This window comes from Micropterus salmoides, unplaced genomic scaffold, assembly GCF_014851395.1.
Source record: "Micropterus salmoides isolate LMB-PRFRI ecotype aquatic unplaced genomic scaffold, ASM1485139v1 Ms_hic_scaffold_12, whole genome shotgun sequence".
In the NCBI taxonomy this organism is placed as follows: Eukaryota; Metazoa; Chordata; class Actinopteri; order Centrarchiformes; family Centrarchidae; genus Micropterus; species Micropterus salmoides.
Genome location: NW_024040263.1, coordinates 30,992,728 through 31,010,230, shown reverse-complemented (window position 1 = coordinate 31,010,230; position 17,503 = coordinate 30,992,728). Strand labels below are relative to the sequence as shown.

Below are 17,503 nucleotides of genomic sequence, written 5' to 3'. Positions count from 1 at the left end.
TCTGACCTTCTACAAACACTATTTACATAACTGCTGTACTGTATGATGGGATGGCTTTTTTTCTGTTCCCTGTCATTACAAGATAAAAAATACAAATATTAAGGATTTGCATACAAATTGAAACTATTCACACCCCCTACAACCCCACATCTTCTCAACAGAATTACAAGCAAAGCAAGCTCACAGTCAAACACGATGGAGACAGACATTATGAGCAAATTGTATAAAACGATCCCAAATTTATCCGATTATTGGAAAACACACAGCAAACAGAATGAATTAATGAGACCATGAACAGCATATCCAATGGATTCCACTTAAAGGGCAGTAGAGTGGAAATGGTGTTTGTACAGACTCCTCTGTTGTCCAGGCGGCATACTTGTTAATAACTGTTAATTCACTGATCGCAGAAAATGATACACCCCGCTAAGGAATAAATCACCTACTTTCACTCAGGGTTTTTTTTAAACAAATGTGACTATCTGTAACTTGCTTTGTTTGTGTCAGTTTTCCTCGGCTGAAAAACCCACCTCTGCAGTATTTCTCTAACAGCACCCATCCATCAAGCACATTTTCTTCAAAATATGTCTGCATCCACTTAATATTTGTGTGACAAATGTGGGGATTATAAACGTATTACGAAAAGAAAGAGTATGTAGAACATTGTAGCTCAAAACATCAGTTCTTTTCTAATCTGTGCATTTTGTTTGCCTGCTTTGCACCAAATTCAGCTTATAAAGTTCCAGCCTTGAAGTAATGAGTGAGTTGTTTGTAGCTAAAGTCGGTAGGTTTGATCAGCCTGGTTATCACTTCAAAGGGGGCCAAAGAGGGTTTTTAATGGTAGCTGGGTGGATGAATATGGAAATAACAAATGGCTCCTGAATATCAGCCGTTTACTTCAGTATATAGGTGCTTTTGATTGGGCATCGCATTTAACTGACCTGTTGACTCACATTCATACTGTTAGACTCACATTTGGCAGCTGCCCAGTAGAAAATAATTAAAGTCCAAACATACTGAAAAAAATCTGGAACGATTAATGAAAAAACACTGCCATTGAAAGGATAGTGTCTACATGTGTGGTAGTGTTGGAGAACAAAAATTGCTGTTAATGAAGCTCTCCTTCAGCAGACAATGGAGAGGAACATAATCCCCCTCGATGATTATGAAGAAAGAAGCTATTGTACAAAAGGCGCACATCATCTTACCATTCAAAATCATGAGCTCGACAAATACAGGACTCCGCTGAGAGGATTCTGGAGTAGTCGTTTCCCAGCATGCAGTAGTTTCCAGGCCTGCGCTTCATGTAAATTTGTTTTTGTCCCATCACGCACGGCTCACCCTGTCGGCACAATAAGCACCATGAGTCCTGTGAGTGCTACTTCTTTTTATGGCATGTATGCAACGCATGATGCTTTGATGATGTTTTTAATTTTCTTACCTGGTTGTGTAGGTGCCAGGTTTGATAGTCTTCCTCTGTGCATTTCCTGCCATAGATTGACTTGTAGTCTATCTTGATGAGCTGCCATTCCGAACGGTGGCTGAAGTGCCCAAAGAAGCTGCAAAAAACAAATGACAAACTTCTAGAAAAATAGACAGTTCTAAATCAACAAGTCTACGACAGCATATGCAATAATTAAAATAATGTGAGGTGACACAGTGCCTCGGTACATTGAAGGACAATTTGGGTTTATCACTTCTTGGGTCTACTTTTTGTAGTTTTGGCGAACATTTCTGTTGGTAAAAATAACATTGTGCTACCCAAAGTAATTGCTTAGATCTGGCAACATGGCAAAATCAAATATCAAGTCAAATAACCGGTCAACATGCATATAATCAATAACTTAGGTTTAGGCACGCACCCTGTGATGGTTAGGGTGAGGGTAATTGCCTTTGTGGGGCTGTCAAGAGTAACATAGCTAGTAGCTATGTTACGGTTACGGTCCTAGGATTGCGGTCCTGAAACTGCAGCCTCTGATACTGCAGCTACATACTACTCCACCGTAGCAGACTAGACTGCAAACTCACATTAATAAGTTGTCAAATAATAGTAATAACAGTCTGTTTGCTTTATGATTGTAGATGTGTGCATGTGTGAGGCCTTGTTCACTGAAATCTGCCGAATGACAGAGAGAAATCCCCGAATTGGTGAGTCGCGGGAAACAATAAATAATAAAATGCTGCGTCACAAGGTGCTAGGCTAAGCTAGCGAGTTGAAGTGAATTATCAATTAGCATTGAGTGATGAACAGTGCAATTAGCCTACTGTTGTAGACCTCAACTAAAGTTAATCTGTTTGACAACTCAACTGACAGAATATAAAAATGTCACAGTGTTTAATTGCTCAATGTTTTTCTGGCTTGTAAAGATACTGTTTAAGACTGAAGCTACATACTGTAAGTTGTGTTTTGTCAGACATTATTTCATGGTTCATGGTGAATCTGTTGCATTTGCACTCCATAGTTTTAATTTCTGCAACATTGTTCTGTTTATTTAAAAATGTATAATCAGTGTTAAGTTAAAATAGCAATTTTACTCAGTAGTTCATTTGATGTAAAATGTTTTTAAAAAGTGTTAATTGTGCCATTTGCATTTTATGAATATATTTAGGTTACAGTTAAAGGAATGAACACTTCAGAAACACATTTGAAAAGGCTATTGACTAATGAACCGATCTGGCCGTGTCAATGACTGCAGGCCAGGTTTTTTTCTTTGAGCTGAGTTAAAGTTGATGGTGAGCCAACCCAGATGAGACCTCAAGAGCCCTGAAGAGAGGAACTCTGTGCTACTTTTTTATTTTGGACTTTGAATGGACAATTACCTTCCTCATCCTTTTTGGAAATGCATCCCTGGTGTCTGCAGAACTGAGTATTCATATAGTTTATATGGTGTATTGTGATGTCCTGGTTATTATAATTTTGGCTATTGCTCATACAGTGAAAAGTGAACGATTATGAAGTCGAAGCGAGATGTGAAGTGACAATATTGAAACAGGTATTGTGTAATATAGTTTTATTCACCGGATGTAATTATTGAGGATTGAGACTTTGAGTTATTGATAATAGGGTGCACCCAGTAAGAAAAGATACATAATTGAAAATAGATCAGTGATTTTAGCCCAGCTGAAAAATAGAGGTAATTATAAGAGCTCAGTGGTTTCAACCTTACAGAAAGGTGACAAAAGAAATGATTTGTTAATGACTGAAACTGAGGCGTTTCTATAAAGTGAACTGTATTTTGAATCTATGGTTATTATATTTTCTTATTGTTAAAAAAATACAAGGTACCAGTTCATCACTCACTGTCTTGTGTGGTCATTGAATATTGCATGCAACATTCTGCTCCTTGCCGAGTCTAGAAAATTCTGATTCTGATCCAGTTAGCTGTAATCTTTAACTGACTGACTGTAATTATTACAATAAACAAAATTATGAACACAACACTTTTGTTATTTTGTTATTCATCATGATCTTAGACTTTCTCTATGTACACAAAATACCTATTTCTCTCAAATATTGTTCACAAATCTGTCAAAATCTGTGTTAGTGAGCACTTCTCCTTTGCTGAGATTATTATTATTATTAGAGATTGTGAAACATATTAATTTAAATTAAATTTAAAATCATGGTTAAAAGACAATCAAGTGCGTGACCATAGTCTGTGAATTATTCAGAAACACCTGAAGAGTGGTTTGTTTTGTTTTTTTAAATTGTTGTCCTTGTTTTAAAGTATTTTACGTGTCCTTGTGAAAGGTATCTTGTTATATGTATGAGTATTGTTGTTCCTGTTTTAGTGTATTTTATGTAATTGTGATAACACCTACCCAGGGACTACAGTCAAACATTAGCCAAGCTGGCTAAACTGGCACATTTACAGAAATGTTTATCAATGTGCACTGTCTCTGTAAACTTAAACTATATAAATAAAAAATAAAACAAATAATCCATCCACCTCCCAGGTGAGGCGTATCAAGATGCTGATCAGACAGCATGGGTATTGCACAGGTGTGCCTTAGGCTGGCCACAATAAAAGGCCACTCGAATCAATAATGGTGATAGTCTGGATAGTCCTGATGGGAGTTTCTGACTGCGAAACTCTCAGTAAATTGTAACTAAAGATGTTTTGACCATGATTGTTGCTTATTGAGTCATGACTATTTGACTTTGGAGAAAAATATTTCAGATTTAAAGCCATGTTTTCAGGTGCTTAACGACAGGAGTCCCATTATCAAGTGATCTCCATATAATCAAACCCATTTGTCAAGTGACCTAATATCGACAAAGCCCTGACTAACAGCATCCATATCCCTTTATCTGCCCCTCAGAAATGTGGCTTAATAAAGTCTAAATACCACAGAGCTTTAAATGGACAACTTCCTTAAAGGTCCTACATCTGTCTAGTCCTAAAAAAATAACCCAGAGGTCTGAACAGAATAAAGAAAACCATTCACCTTTCCCTCAGCCCACAATAGCTCCTAAAAGGGCAGAGAAATCAACACCTTTACCGTGTCATTCATCCATTTTAGGATTTTCTGGACTTACGTCATTATTTGGTTTTCGGCCCCGGCCTCCACCAAGACTCCATCCACGAACAGAGGCACAGAGGAGAAACTGTGTTGGTTCCACTGCCTCCCCTCGTCAAAGCTGACCCTGTGAATGCGTGTCAGAACACATTCCCATCACAAACCCAGCAACAGCAATGGCACGGAAACAGACGCTCTCTATTAGAGCCTGGTCAAAGGCGGGGATTTAGGTGGGGATCAGGATGACTGGCTTGTCTCAACAGACAAGTCTCAGAGTCTCTGTGCAATTAGCTACTGTAGGTTTTGGTAAATATCAAAAGGCTGAGCATTAAAGGGATATTTAAGAGACAGTCTGTCTGGTTATGAAAGCAAAGATTCACAAAACTGCTTTCAGAGCACATGTCAAAAAGAAAAAGAGCGACGTCACGCGTCCTGGGTAAAGTCTACACAGGGGTGAAAAAAACAAGACCAGAATAGAACTGTTTCATGTTCAACTACAAAACTGCAGAGGGAGAATGAGACAGTAAAAAAAAAAAAAGCATTGGACGGCTTTCATCATCGGGGCTGGGGCTGTATTGATTCTGACAGTTTATCAACATCGGTGCTGAAGTGAGAACAACTAGGAGTATCTGGGTGTGACATGGGTTGAAACACTACTGAGGCCTGTGAAAGACCCCCCCCCCCCCCCCACACACACACAAGCTGCCTTCATTTGGTTAAAAGCACTGACAACAGAAAAGGACTGTTGATATGCACCTATTATCAGAGTCAGGCAGAGGAAGCGTTTAACTGAACACTGGCTGAGAAAGCAATACTGTTTAGCTGCTGTATAGTGGCTGTGGACATACACAGGCTTCTTTCTATCTGTCAGTTTCCCCCCCACTTCCTCTACTATTGCACTTAAATTGGTTGAGAGACAAAAACCCAGCAGGCTACGCTTCACTGGCTCTAAAACTAATTTCAGAATTGTTGCAAAAGCGACTGTAGAACAGATCTGTTCTCACTTGAATTAGCCTGCACTGAGGCACAGCGTAGGCATCCGATTTGGCAAAAGGAAGGTAATGTGTTAATGAAAACACTAAAAAGGGGGAGCTCAGGCGGCTGGCTGTTAATGATAAGTGGCTTGAAAAAAAACCTCTCAAATTAGATTGCCTATCACTTTTTTTCCACAGTCAAAGTGCATCGCTAAATGGATCAAGTGTCACATATAATATATACATGCTTATTTTTTTTGTACCATACGGGTTGAATTAACCTAAAAATAGCTGTAGGAAATTGGAAATGCAATTGACCCTTCGCTAAGCCGCGCCCCCCGTAGTTATTGTTGCTAAGTCTGACAAACTGCCTGTGCTGCCGCTGTCTATTACTGCACGATCTCAGAAAGAAGCAGACAGTTTTGCAATTGCATTATACATTTGAAGGTTGTATTCAGGCTGTCAAACTGACTCAAAAAACAAAAGACAACGATATTAAGGATCAACACTGTACCTGTAAAGCTGGGTAGGCCTCTGTTCATTATTACAGTTATTAAAAAGCAGAACAGTTGGGCTTTATTATGTTACATTCAGTAAGACGTTAGCTAGCGTTACCTAACTAACATCCCATTAGGAACAACCCAGAGCCGCCATTTTTCTGGATTTATTTTAGGTTTTGGAAAGAGAATAAATCGTACTTCTGCTATCAACCTCTCTGGGTAGCGACTGTAAGGGCCCCAGCTTTGACCATATCTTGGAAAAATACAGCAAAAAAAGCAAGAAAACGACTCTTTTTACATTAGAGTCAATGGAGCGCAGCCATGAAAGTATCGGACCTCAATTAGAGCGAGACCTATACTGCGCTGTGATTGGCCAGCTGTGTATTCGGGGCGTGGCTTAGCGAAGGGTCAATTTCAGAAAGGAATAGTGTCCAAAAAAGTGGACGTACCACAAGTGCCTGGTTGGCACAGATGGCTGTTTCACAGCGACAAGGGCCCCGCCTTTGTCCAGAAACCACACATTGTGCTCCTCTTCAAAAATCTGTAAACAGACATGCAGAAATCCATCCTTATAATATTGAGGTATGCAACCTGGCAAAATATTATTTTCAACAAACAATGAAATGATTCACTGAAACCCACCAATAATATCTTACTATAAACTATAAACATTTCTCAGCGTGGTTAATAACCAAAAACCGAAGATTATATAATTATTGTACATTATTATGAATGGATTAAATGTTAGCTTATTTCCCAAAATAGTAAAGCTAGCATTCCTTCAAGACCAAGAGGTAGACTATCCTTAGCTATCTACAATATTTATATAAGGGTTTCTTATTCTGTTACATTTAAATTCAGTAGCACATATAAACTGTGTAATATTCACACATCATTTGGAAACACGTCCTGGATGCTACGCAGAATTTAGGCTAACATCAGTGGTTCAGTCCTGCTCTTTATTGGATGTAAAAAAGTCCAGCAATTCCAGCCCTACTTGTTACCCGAGATTCGCAACAAATGCCAAACCCATTGTTAATCCACATACTCAAAGCCTTTTAGTAAAAAGTGAAATAAAATGTTTTAAATTAACGTAACAAACAATAAGGCATAAATCTAACCACTGTGTAGCTTGTCTAAGTATGTTTATCTGTAGTAGGCATTAGAATAATGAAATATTATTATTTTCTGACATTTTTCCTTTTCATAATGTACTATAGTATTAGGGCTAAATAGCTTTACAATGGAATACAAAAATAATGCTTCAGCTTCATTTACATGTCTTCCTCATGGATCATTAACCGATAAGGATACTGACTTAGGCATTAGCCTTAATCCTTTAGCACAATATGACGTATTAAGTACATATTCAACACACTTTTACAAGGTTCTGGTTTTTAGCCAGAGTTTCAGCCAGAGACGCTAGTTGTTTTTAGCTCTAATAGTTCTTGTTATTAACTCACTAGAGCTAATTAAATCTGCTAGCAATGGCAGTCAATTCAGTTAGGAAAAGATGCCTGTCTAATATCAAGGACCCGTTGTTTCTCAAATTACTATGAATTTCAAGTTGTAAATCTGATCCTGTCATGATGGCTTTTTTCACAGCATAAATTTTGATTTGTCATAGTCCCAGTAAGTGGAACACACATAACAGTGTGACAGTGAGCCAGCATGCACATCACTAGGACCCTAAAACTGAAGCAGCTAAATGGAATTCAGCTTTTATTAACTGTATTTTTTAAACCTGTGTTTCTCCTACTGTGACATGTCAAAAATATTACATGAAAAGGCCTATTGTAAACTGCATGGGCCTTGCTGGAGTGGAAAGCTTGACAGGTGTAGCAATAGTAACTAAGGGGAGAGTGGGGCAAAGTATCAATTGGGTTGTATAACAAGACACCCTAATACAATATGCATCTGGAAAGCCATAGCTGTTATGAATTTTGGTGTGAAGCTCACCTGTCTCCAGCTATTGCCAGCATCAGATGATGTGAACATGCCAACGTTGTTATAAGACAGCTCTGCTCCAATGTTTCCTGCGGTGGAAATGCCAACAGAAAAAGACACAACGAAACTGCCACATCACACAGATAAAGGGCCATATGTGTTTAAAATACATACTGCCAATCACACCACTTCTGTGATTAATTTATTCCTCTAGCTTGGCTCCCAGATCAGCTTGCTGTTTTTGATTCATGTGAAGACCCTATGGTAATTCCTATTGACACCCGAATCATTCAGACGACGTTCTGTGAGAAGTGTTGAAGGGGGCGGGTGCCTCTTTTGCTTTGGCAATTTGCAGCATTACAACACAGTGCCTCCATAGCGGTTTCCTGTGAAGCAAGTAAACTAGCGTCTACTATCTTGGCCACAGCTCAGTAAATAGGCATGTGTTTGATCTGGATGGTGTTTGTCATGTTGGTGAGATGATCTCCGCACCAGCTGATGTCTTAAAAGGCGCAGCGGGCAAAGTGAATCACGGTGCCAAAGCAAAGGCTTGGCCAGCAATACACACACACACACACACACACACACACACACACACACACAGTGCAAGCATGGCAGCAGAGATGTATGTTTATTCAGCATTCTCTCACACAAAAAACAAAACAGACAGATCCAAAGACAAACACACACACACACACACACACACACACACACACACACTCACAGCAAAAGGCAGACTTTTTTTGCTGACACCACCACTGGTGCTAACACATCTATTTTGTCTTAACTCATCACTCTTTCTGTGCTTCAACTCTCTCAAATGCTCTTACACTTGCAGGCTCACAGCCACTGCACAACACAAACTGTCGCCTTTTCTCACACATGCTGAACATAATTGGCTGTTTTGTCATCAAAGCAGGTGGACATGGGATCTGCAACATGTTTGCCTGTGGAAGCAAGTTGAGATCCTGCAGTGCGCTGTGTCCAGTGTGAAAGACTGACGCTTACGTGTGAGGGCATGGAGGGGTCACATTGGTGCTGCACTAACTAGTCTTGTAGATGACTGGAAGGATCACAGTATAACTCTTCAAACAAAATACCTTTTGAATTTTTACTTCAAAGTAGAAAGCGTGGGCATTAAAAGAAGTTGCTATAGTAGAAACATGTTACTATCATCCTACAATTTAAAGTTTTTTCTCTTACCTGTGGCAACTATGATCCCTGGTGCAGAGCTCTTAGTCGAGATTGTTCCTGACAAGTATGGGTTCTCTGACATTTGCAGTTGGAGATGGAGTGAACAGAAAGGCTGCAGAATAAGAATGAACGTGTTAAGTTTTTTGCAAGAGAACACATCACTTTGTCTAAGTGGTGATGTGTTACAGTATACTGGATCATATTTACATTATATATGACAAATTAATTCTACGCTTACCCTATGATTAAGAAAATTACAGGGTCAGAGCCAAATTGTAGAACACAAACAAAACCATCAACAACAAAAAAAACAAGCCAGATTCATTAGTTTCCCAAAAAGAACCAACTGTGCCTTCATAAGTTTTGCTAATTGCATTTAATCTGTCATTAATACAAAGAGCAATGGAATTTGAATAAAGTATGAAGCAAAGTCTCCAGGGCATGCACACAACAGAAGACAATTACAGTTGCTCACAGAGCAGAAAAAAAAGTGTCTGCTTTTGTCTCTGCAGCAGACAGCATGTCACTGGTGTAAGGACATCAAGAGCAGTGGGACTGAACAGGGTAATCAAAAGGAATCTACGGCAGTAATTAAAATGTCACATGAATGTGCAATCACAGGGAACTTGTAAGCCATACCACATGCCCTGGAGTCACCTCTTAAACAGCATGAAGTCCTCCTAATGCCTCAAACATGATTCCTCCTAACAGTCATCCTGTTAGGTTAAGTTGCAGGGAGGCTGTCTAATGAGGAATGAAACACTGTCAACCCATGCAATAGATCTGGATCTGCCAGTGCAGCACCGCATTCTGCCTAATTTTTAAAACACAATTTGTAATTTCCACAGTGTTTATCATTCAGAAAAACCTATATTAATTGCCTCAGTCTTGTTCTCCTCTGAAGTAATAGAAGAGGTAAAGGTGGATTGTTGCATTGCTAATTCAGTACCATTTTCTAAACACTTCAGGCCGTGGTTAGCTCAGTTGGTAGAGTGTGCTCCCCATGTACAAGGCTGTTGTTAACCAATTGGGTTTTTGCCCAGATGCACTGCAGCTCTTTTCCAGAAGGTGAACTAAAGAGAAATGGGCATGTGACTTGCATGTTTGAATTCTCAATGGCAGAGTAGGTCTGGGTGGGGAAAATAAAAGAGCAGCATTTGTCCCATCCTCATTTCTATCACTGATGTACCCTTGAGCAAGATCCTTAATCCTCAGCAGCAGATCAGATTGTGCTTTTATATGGCAGCCTCCAGGAGTGAATAAGTGTACCTGTGTAATGTTGCTTTTAGACCAAAAGCGAAATGAGGGGACGGTGTGTGAACAAGGGATTTTTACCAACCACTCAACTAGTGAAGTCGGCCCACTGGGATTTCCCCTGGCATGTCAGATGGCCAGTACAGCGACTCGCGCATGTGTACATCTAAAACTGTGGGTCTGGAACCGCTGCACCTGGAACTGCGGGGGCTAGCCAAATCTGCAAGTCAACAGTGTTTCCCATACATTGATTTATTGGTCAGCCCGCCATAATATTAAAACTGACCGCCACACAGTGATTTTCTATTTATTATTATTTAAAATGTGTAAAATCGTAATTCAGTATAGATCTGCTCACAGAGCATAGATTCCCTCAGCTCCTCTGCTTGCTTGCTTGCTCCCTGTCTCTCTCAAAAACACATTGACAAAGCGCCTGTGAATAGCATGATGCTTTGGCAATATTGTTGTTATACATTCATGCCAATAAAGCTAATTTGAATTGAATTGAATAGCCCCTATATTTTAGACACAGTGTGAATCAAAACATGATCGGATTTTCTCCTGAATCAATCCAGAGCTGAGTGGTTATTATCATGATCAATCATTTGTCCAAAAGTAATGCATTCAAGTTAACTCTGATAAGTTGTTCTCAACACAACACTGATGAACATTCATAATCAAACATTCAAAAGTTATTAGCAAGCATGTAGAAGAAGAAAATACACTAATGCCGCAATTCAATGTTTTCACTGTTATTACTGTTTGAAAGATAGAGATGAGCTGACGGTGGCTTCTCACAATACTTGGGTTCAGGAAATCACCACCCACTACTGAAGTGACGAGTCAAATCACACAATAGTCCAGAATTTCCAGTTAAGACTGCTTTATTGACAAATTGTGGTAGATGTGTGTGTGGTTCTGAAATGAGGAGCAACATATTACAACCCATTAAACCAGTCATTATAACAAACACCGCTATACTATATAACAGACCACTGTTGTGCCAGCTAAACACCTTTTACACAGTAAATTATCCCACTACAGAACAGTTGGCAGCTAGGCAGCTATTAATAATAAAAAAGGGTGCATTGAATGTAATTACATTAAGCACAGGCTCTACACATATGGAACTAGCACTGTAGATACTCACTTTCTGGTAAATTGGCCTAATTGACATGATTAACAGTAGCCAAAATGAGCTAGAGCAAGATTTAGCCAAGAAAATGGGAAGAGTATACCCAAACTATAATAATATGAGACTTCAAGTACTTACAGTTCAACGGACGCACACAACAGTGGGAAACAAAGGCATTAACATTCTTTTGTAACTTAATTGGAACTCAGATCTCTCCATGATCTTGTTAACTGCACTGGGCAGATTGAACATACTGTACCATTCTAAGAGGGGGGTGGAAAGTACCACTTGGGGATAGTGGGTGGAAGGTTCGATGTGTTGCTGGCCCTTTTTACATTGTTAGTATTTACACACAGGTCCAAAATACACACACATGGACCCATAGCATCAGAGAGATATCAGAGTGAGGGGTTTGCCACTCAGTGCAGCGCCCCGAACAGTTAGGGGTTAAGGGGCTTTCTCAAAGCCTCCTTTGTTGGTGGTGCCCTGGAGGTGAACTGGACATCTCCAGCTACCAGTCCACACTCTGATGAAAATGAAAATAAAAATAAACTGTAAAACAACACGGCTAAATAAACAGCTTCGAAGTTTGAAGTCAAGTCAGGTACAGCCCAAAGTGGTCTGTCCTTAAACCGTTACAGAGCTTGTTACGGTTATGGAACTTTTGAAGCTCTAATTTATTCATTTAACACGCACTTAAGTGTAAAGTATGAACATTGCGGTGCTTGCCATCCTCCACTATAGGCATGACCAATAGCGCGGTATTTAAATTTTGCGGTTATCACGACAGCTGCTAGTCAATATCGACTGCACCCCCACCCCCCCACTTTCTGCAAGCATGTAGGCCTAGGCTAACTGTGAAAGTATCAGGCGTGTTTGTCGGTCTTATTATTATTATAATAATAGAAATATAATTAATATTATTATCATCATATGTAGCCCTCATGTTCTTTTCTACATGAGGGGGAAGAATTTTGAAAAGTTGCATGGCGCTGCGGAGAGCCCCCAGCTGCAGCAGTGCATGGATCATGCATAATATTCATCCAGCCAGACGGAACAATCACGAACTGCTCACAACGCGTCGGTTATACTAGCAACACAACCCGTACCGGAGACGGAGTGGGGCGGACCAGGGACAGGAGATCGCCGAGCGACAGGCCCGCTGTGGACGGTCGGTGATCGTTCCCTCTGGCTAGATGAAGTCTGACATTCCTGAATTTAGGCATGGATCCGTGATGATGGCAATAGACCATGCTGTCAATATTATCACAAATATCAAAAATCATGCTTTTAGGGGAGCTGATGTCTAATTTAGGGGAGCTAAGATCCCCCTGGCTCCCCAGTAGTTCCTCCCCTAGAGTTTTATTTTGCTTCATACAATTTCTCATTTTATATTTACATATCTTTTTAAACATAAGCAGAAAAGGCTTTTGAGCTACAGTGCATTTGCAGTATCTTACCAGTATGCAGTGAATGTCATTTCCATCCAGGTCAGTAGCAGGAGCCTGCAGGAGCCTCCAGTCCCGGCCTTTATTGTAGGTGATGTAAGTCTTGACCTGGTTGTCTTGCCTCTTGTTAGCAATCAGCATGCCTTTAATTCCTGCCACCTGATGGACACAGAAACATGACAGGTTGAATCTAATCTTTATCTAATCTGTCTTAACGCAAATCAGAAGGCAGCATTTTAGATTTTTCTCTCCCATAACAGTTTAGTTCTCATTTGCAGATGACAAAGCATACCCAGCACTTTCATCAGAAGGGGCATTCTGTGTATTGAAACAGCAATCCGCACCACACAAGCTCAGTTAAATGCAAATGGTGTGCTTGTCCTTTCATGCTGAGGCTGACAGTCTGGTAGACACCATCGGTAGAGCGGCTGCATTTTCTTATACTGTGCTAAGTGCTAGCTGTAATTATATCCTTACGGATCTCAGCAATCCAGACAGTACAAAATGATGACTGTTGAGAAGTGACACGTTGTCTGTTTTCTCACAGTCTGTCTGTATCTCCCCAAGCGCGCACACACACACACCTCCATGAAAACACACGTATAGAGACACACACATCCAAAATCCTCCCTGCTAGCTGTCTCTCAGGGATTAGACATATTCCTCAACCAAAGTGTGATGTGCAATGGGAAGGACACAGTCACTCCAAATGGTTGCCATAGTGAGGGGCACCAGTTGGATGTGTTTCCCTCCCTGAAGGGGCACGTCTGTATAAGTGGCACTAATAGGCAGCGCATCTGACATTGTCATAGAAACTTGGCGCTCGGGATGGATGCAGCAAACAAGGGTCCTCCTGTCGTTATCCAACCCAACCTGTCAATCACTGCAGTAATTATTTATTGCCTCCACCTCCTCTATCAAACGTGCATGCACAAACACACACGCATGCAAGGAGAACGACAAGTCCCCACCAGCACATTTCTGTCTGTCCATCACTCACACCACCCACACGGTACTTTCTTGACAACGAAAGGGAAGAACACAGACGTAGATCTATTCTACAGCACAGATTACTCTTGGCAGTGCAGCATTAATGGTGGGGTATGCGATTCCATTCTGTGTGTGCGCTGGAAAGAAATGTGGTGTTTGTACACAGCCCTGTACACAGCTTTCTCGTTCACCAAGACATGCTGTTGTTGTGATGTTAGCTATAGCGGCAGAAGAGTTGTGAGTGTCGCCGTCTGGGGCAGCTGTGCCGGCTCTGTGCCCGTCTCGTCCTCTCTGCGTGTTAGCTTCACGCACAACTTAGCCAAAGTTAGCTTTATTACTTGCTGTGTCGTTTTTCGCTCTGTAGCCTTTCATTTGTCACGGTGTTGGATTTCTGCAGAATCGGATGCCCTACCTTTGAAGGAATACTCTGACATTTCAGGAAATTATTTGTGCAGTGAAGATTAAAAGCTGTGTTGGCTATTTGCTGAATGCCAAGTGAGTACACATGAAAAAGAGATTAAAGCATGAAGGTTGTGTTACAGCATGTGATCAAACACCCAGGTAGTTTTAATAATCTGTGCTAGCATATCAATACCATGCAGAGGACATTGCACAACACCTCTGGCCTTCTCTCAGATCTACCACCATTCTCTCTAAACAAACATCTCTGTTTGCTGAGACTATATTCAGCATTGGACTCTGTTGACTTCGTCCTCTTATCATACAATAGGGAATTCTTAAATAACACAGAAGGGGGTGACTTGATTGGTCAGCATTTACTGCACATGGAAGCTCTGTGCATGGCCCTTTTTTGCATTTCAGACAAATCTAAATATACCTCATATAGGACTACTCATATATAAAATTTAATGAAACTGTTGCAGTTTATTGCATCATCTCATACCAAAGCACCAATATAAATTCAATTAACTGGATCTGAGAAACAGGGATCCTAAAACAAATCCCTGTACATTTATTGTACTTTATAATAGGGCTGCATGTAATGGTTATTTTTAATTCAACTGATCTACAGAATCAACAGTTTTCTACAAAATGGCTTTGCATTTCTTGGTTTCAGCTTTAGACAGGTCTGTGGAATTAGACAGATTATAAGTCTTCTTTCACTGTGTGTCAAGATGTCCAGAGGAAGGCAAGTGTGCCGACATGCATTGGGGTGTATTGTATAATGCATTAGCCCTTATTTATAAAATACTTTTCATTCTTAACCATCTACTTTAGTGCTCGGAAGTTGATGTTTTATGCCAGATCCTACTCTAAGCATATTCTTTCTTCTTTGAAACTAGGGGTGGTGATGGGGCAGTGGATATGACACATGCCTTTGGTGAGAGACCCGGGTTCAAATCCGCTGTGAGACACCAATGTGTCCCTGAGCAAGACAGTTGCTCTAGAAGCGTGTGGCCTCTGACATATATAGCAAATGTAAGTCTGCAAAATGAATAAATGTAAATGTTGAAACAGAGCACCAATGGGGGCACATACTGCATATGATCAATTTTTAATGACATAAAACAAACAAAGCTGGAACCAGCTTATGTTTGGTAGTTTTGTTTGATAAATGATCTAAATGACCAGAGTTTGCAATATGTCAAACAAAAAAATGAGGTAAATGAAGTTAAACAGGCTAAAAAGGTTTGTTGAGCTCGGGGAACTACAGAGTTGGGTTATTATTCTCTACGGATTAGTCACCACAAGTGACCCCATTTAAATGACACAAAGTAATTTGATCCATTGTTGATATTAGAGATGTTAATTGCTGCAGCTTTAAATATATTTTTAAATATATATTGTATTCTACAGAATGAAAGCCAAGGTAAAATTTAATTTTGCAGAATGTTATCCCTTAACCTATATATAAAAATCTACAATTAACAACTCAACCTTTCCATCACCATTTGAATGTACTCCTTGCATCACTCTTAACTGACAACCCGCGTGGTCAAGACCCATCGGCGTCAGTTTGTAACGCACTGGGGATCCCTCTGGTGTCATAGTTCAACACAGAATAAGGAGGTGTTTAGGGTGAATGGAGGGCTAGAACCCAGACTTTGAACCACGAGATCCGGGTTTGTGTCCAGTGTGAAACAGAAAGTCAACATCAAATATTTTTTAATGGTTAAGTTACGTAAATTGACGTAAATTGAAGTAATGCAAGTGACGTTATTTAACTTACGTGTTAAATGACCAAGGTAGTTATTTTAACCCAAAACATGATCTTTTCCTAACCTTAACCAAGTAGTTTTGTTGCCTAAACATAATCAAATTGCAACGTTTTAAAACTTTAATAACGTGCCGTTTCAAAATGCCGATGTTTTGAAATGCTAGCGTTTATTTTGAGTCAAAACAGATGTTGCATACTTATTGTTTCTAACTTTACCAGACATTGCATATTTGTTGTTGCTAAGCGTTGCTAACTTGAAAAATAGATTAAAACATGGCTGCCAATCTGAAAACACTGTGAACATGGAGCATCTTTATTGAACAGCAGGGAATTGCCAATTATTTAACGTGAAGCAATTTATTATATGGCTCATTTGTTGAATCAGAGACTTGTGGGTTTAAGCGCCCAAAAAAAAAAAAAACACAAGCATGAAGGGCCACATGACTCAGAATCATCCAGATCATCTAATACACTCCACTGACAACAATCCACTTCAATCTTCAATTACTCATTCAGAGCTGTTTATAACGAGGCGAGAGAAAGATAAATTATATTTGATACTGTGAATCCAAGCCAATCAGAGTGATAATTGTCAGAGAGCCACCTGCTAAACCTCCTCTTACATTGAATGGAAGTTTAGCAGGTGATGTAGAGCCCTGATGTCAACAAAAAATTAGTTTGCACAACAAAGGCCCATGATTATAGAAATTGCCCTTATCCAGTCTGATTGACAATGAAATAATCCTGCTAATTTAGAAGATAATTGTGCAATTTTCGCTGTGGAAATAGCATAATTGATTTCTGGGAGGAGGATGCAAAGAGAACAGAAGCCCTTTGGGAAGAGACGTGGCTTCTAAGTGGAAGAACAAAACAACTTTCATATACTTTGTTGTCTCCCCTCTGGTCTGACTGGAGCTGCTTGTTCTCTCTGGAACATTAGGTCTGTGAAGTGCAGTTTGTCAGGGACTAACAGCAATAAATGGATGAGTTCCACAGTATATATCTCTCCCTGTGTAATGGGTCTGATTTATCAGAGACAGCAGTGTATCATCTATCTCTTGTTTAGGTTCTGATCAAGAATGGAGCTGTGACCGTGCAACAAATGTAATTAAAATGCCTTATTATCTCATGCTGCATGGTGAAATGCCTTAACTACAGCTGCCTGGTAATAGGAGCTGCGCACACACTCAGAGCCTCACACACACACACACACACACACACACACACATATACACACACCACATACTGTGCAGGAGAAGTAATGGCATTGTTAATTACCACACCGCTGCCACCGCTGCTGGCCAATATCTCACTTTCTTCACTGTCTCAGTCACACCTGCCAGTGTAGGAGTGATAAAATG

The 17,503-nt window shown here is 40.1% G+C and overlaps 1 protein-coding gene across 1 annotated transcript in view; it reads right to left on the bottom strand.

Moving 5' to 3' along the window:
* The window catches only part of sorcs3 (sortilin related VPS10 domain containing receptor 3), a 232,244-nt gene that overhangs the window by 43,305 nt on the left and 171,436 nt on the right, over positions 1-17,503 (bottom strand). The window contains exons 10-16 of the mRNA XM_038714563.1: positions 12,986-13,132; positions 9,146-9,248; positions 7,955-8,031; positions 6,445-6,536; positions 4,541-4,648; positions 1,442-1,559; positions 1,209-1,342 (exon numbers count right to left, since the gene is read on the bottom strand). Coding sequence (XP_038570491.1) covers positions 1,209-1,342; positions 1,442-1,559; positions 4,541-4,648; positions 6,445-6,536; positions 7,955-8,031; positions 9,146-9,248; positions 12,986-13,132 — 779 coding nt within the window. The remainder of the gene's footprint in view (positions 1-1,208; positions 1,343-1,441; positions 1,560-4,540; positions 4,649-6,444; positions 6,537-7,954; positions 8,032-9,145; positions 9,249-12,985; positions 13,133-17,503) is intronic.